This window comes from Austrofundulus limnaeus, unplaced genomic scaffold, assembly GCF_001266775.1.
Source record: "Austrofundulus limnaeus strain Quisiro unplaced genomic scaffold, Austrofundulus_limnaeus-1.0 Scaffold1710, whole genome shotgun sequence".
Lineage (NCBI taxonomy): Eukaryota > Metazoa > Chordata > Actinopteri > Cyprinodontiformes > Rivulidae > Austrofundulus > Austrofundulus limnaeus.
In genome coordinates, this window is record NW_013954112.1 from 1069 (window position 1) to 3712 (window position 2644).

General features: G+C 39.9%; 1 protein-coding gene across 1 annotated transcript in view; it reads right to left on the reverse strand.

Annotated features, from left to right (window-relative positions):
* Positions 1-456: 456 nt before the first annotated feature.
* igsf3 (immunoglobulin superfamily, member 3) overlaps positions 457-2644 on the reverse strand; it is a gene marked incomplete at its 3' end in the record, with an annotated part of 38159 nt that continues 35971 nt past the window's right edge. The window contains 1 exon segment of the mRNA XM_014033361.1: positions 457-906. Coding sequence (XP_013888815.1) covers positions 457-906 — 450 coding nt within the window.

Sequence of the window (2644 nt, forward strand, 5' to 3'; positions counted from 1 at the left end):
GTCAGTCAGTCAGTCAGTCAGTCAGTCAGTCAGTCAGTCAGTCAGTCAGTCAGTCAGTCAGTCAGTCAATAACCTTTATTTAACCAGGTAGAAAATCCATTGAGATCAGGATCTCTTTTACAAAGGTGACCTGATCAAGAGGTCCGCACGACACGTCACAGAGTGAATCGGAGTTTAAATTTACATTGTGGTTTATGTACAATAATTCAAAAAACATGCAGGACAGTGGCCCTCGAGGACCAGGATTAGACACCACTGCCCCAAATAGATGATGTGGTAGATAAGGATTATTTAAGACATAATAGAACAAATGAAGACATAACCATGTCATTAATTGCTCTAATCTTTTTGGTCAAAAATCCAAAGCATCATCATGTAAAGAACTTTTAAGTTACAAGGAACTCGTCATTGAATGTAATCCCATACACAACAATGCTGAGAGGATTCAGGACTTACCTCGTGGCTGTATATTGACGATGGTGAACCCAGAGTTATTGGTGGCCAGGCGATACCACACATTGCGAGGGTTGAGGAGCCACTCCTCCACGTGGCAGTAGTAACGGCCCGCGTCTTTTGGTCGGGCTTCACGAATGGTCAGGCTGTATTGGTCGGACGTCGCCCTCTCAAACTGCAAGCGGGAATCCAGCTCGGCTTCCTCCCGAGGGCTGCAGTTCCCGTTTCCAAAGATGGCATCGTGTCCGATGGAAAACACACACTGCCGTTTGCTGTCTTCTTCCTCGCCCGGCTGGTCCTCGGCGTTCTCCTCCTCGGAGTGCTCCACATACCAGAACACGGAGAACCGTGAGTCTGGAGACGACTGCGAGGGAATGCTGCAGCCTAGTCGTATTGAACCAGATTCCTCTACGGTCACGTTCGTCTCGGATTCTTCCACATGCAATCGAACCTCTGCAGAGATCCCCCCCAAAAAAAATTAAGATTATGACAAAGAAAATTATCTCGTCTCAAACAGAGTAAAATTATTCAGAGGTAATCGTAAAAACCACCACTTACAACTCTTATTTTAACTGATTTGAATGATTTAACATAAAAATTCTAATAAAAAACTCTTAATTCTACACGAGGGACACTAAATGGATAAACAAAAGGCTAAATTAAATCAATCCCACTGTGCTGCCTGGAGCCATCAGCAGTTTTTCAGCTTCCCAGCAGGGTTAGATCCTACCTCAAGGCTAGTTTGTCTGTCTGCCTGGGTGTYCAACAGCCCTTCAGGGGTGGTTCCATGACCCACTTTTGTAGCAGTTTAAAAAATGTGGCAATAAAAACTTAGCTTACACGGTTTCCTTAACACACACTGCTTTGAACCTTTGTCTTATTAAAGAAAAGACAAAAAGCATAATCTACAGCATGATAGGAAAAACAAAGACAAGTAATATGAAAGACCCCTCATCTTTCTGGATAACATCTTCTGTCAGTGTTTTAATCCATTTTAATGCATATCCACATCATTAACGGTTGAAATCTACAATATGCCATCTTGTTTAACAACTTGGTCTCATAATGGCCTTTTTCAAACAACCCATTAAGGCTCAGCTATAGAGCAAAATGTGAAATGAATCAACACATTCAGAAAGCTTAAAAGAAAGGTACACACTTCCATATCTCTTCATTTGTATAAGTGCTGCAGCTTCATTAGTGAGCAGTTTTAAGGTACACAGGCTTTTTAACTAAATAAGGCTTTTCTTCACAGGCTATTGAGCAGCTGTTTTGARCTTCACATTCTAATCTGACAGATGCCATATCAACGGTTCCCCATTCTGAATTGTAAATAGGACACCTGGCAGAGGAACACTGCGTTCAGAGATGTGAGAGAAAAGTCAACCCGGTGGGTGGGCTATTAATAATGCGCATGTGAAGGCAGGAAACTTTATTGCACCGTTCTGTTCAGAATTATTGACACTTTTTGAAGGGCCCAGACACTGAAATGGAATATGTGAGTGAAGTCCCTGATAATTGCCTGCAAAACCTTAAAAAAAATAATGAAGCATTTAAATTTTCTTGTAGATTGGAGCTTCTTGTATTTGTCTAGTTCGGAACAATTTTCTACTTTTAAAATTGCTTGAGCCTTGAAGTACTCAGGAATTATTAGAAAAAAAAAAGTTTTCTCTGTATTTATTTTGAAAAAATGATAAAGGTTGGCATAAAAAGGAGGAAACGGGCAGGAAAGGACAAAAAGGCTGATAATAACCAGGGTTAGCTGCGACATCTGCTAAAACTGATGGAGAAAGTGAGACAAATTATTTTAATGGCAGATTTTAGCTTCTTCCAAAAAGTTATTAATTGGATTCAGGTCAGGACGCTATGATACTCATTAAAATCAGTCTTTTTTCCTTTTTTAAAAAAATTTGCCCAAAATTTTGTGAGTAGACTTAGAATATCGTAATTTCTCTGATTTATTCAAAGACTCTAGTAACAGTAAAGCCAAAACATGAATCATCACCGTGTTTTATAAGGTAGGGTACTTTAGGGCAGTGGTTCCCAAACTTTTTGTCTTCTGACCCACAAAATATCCATGGCAAAAACTTGTGACCCCAAATATTACTGGTCTGAGTACACGAACTTTGTTAATAACCCTAAAAACACAGGCTTTTTGACTATCTAAACAGCTTGTACACAAATATAAATA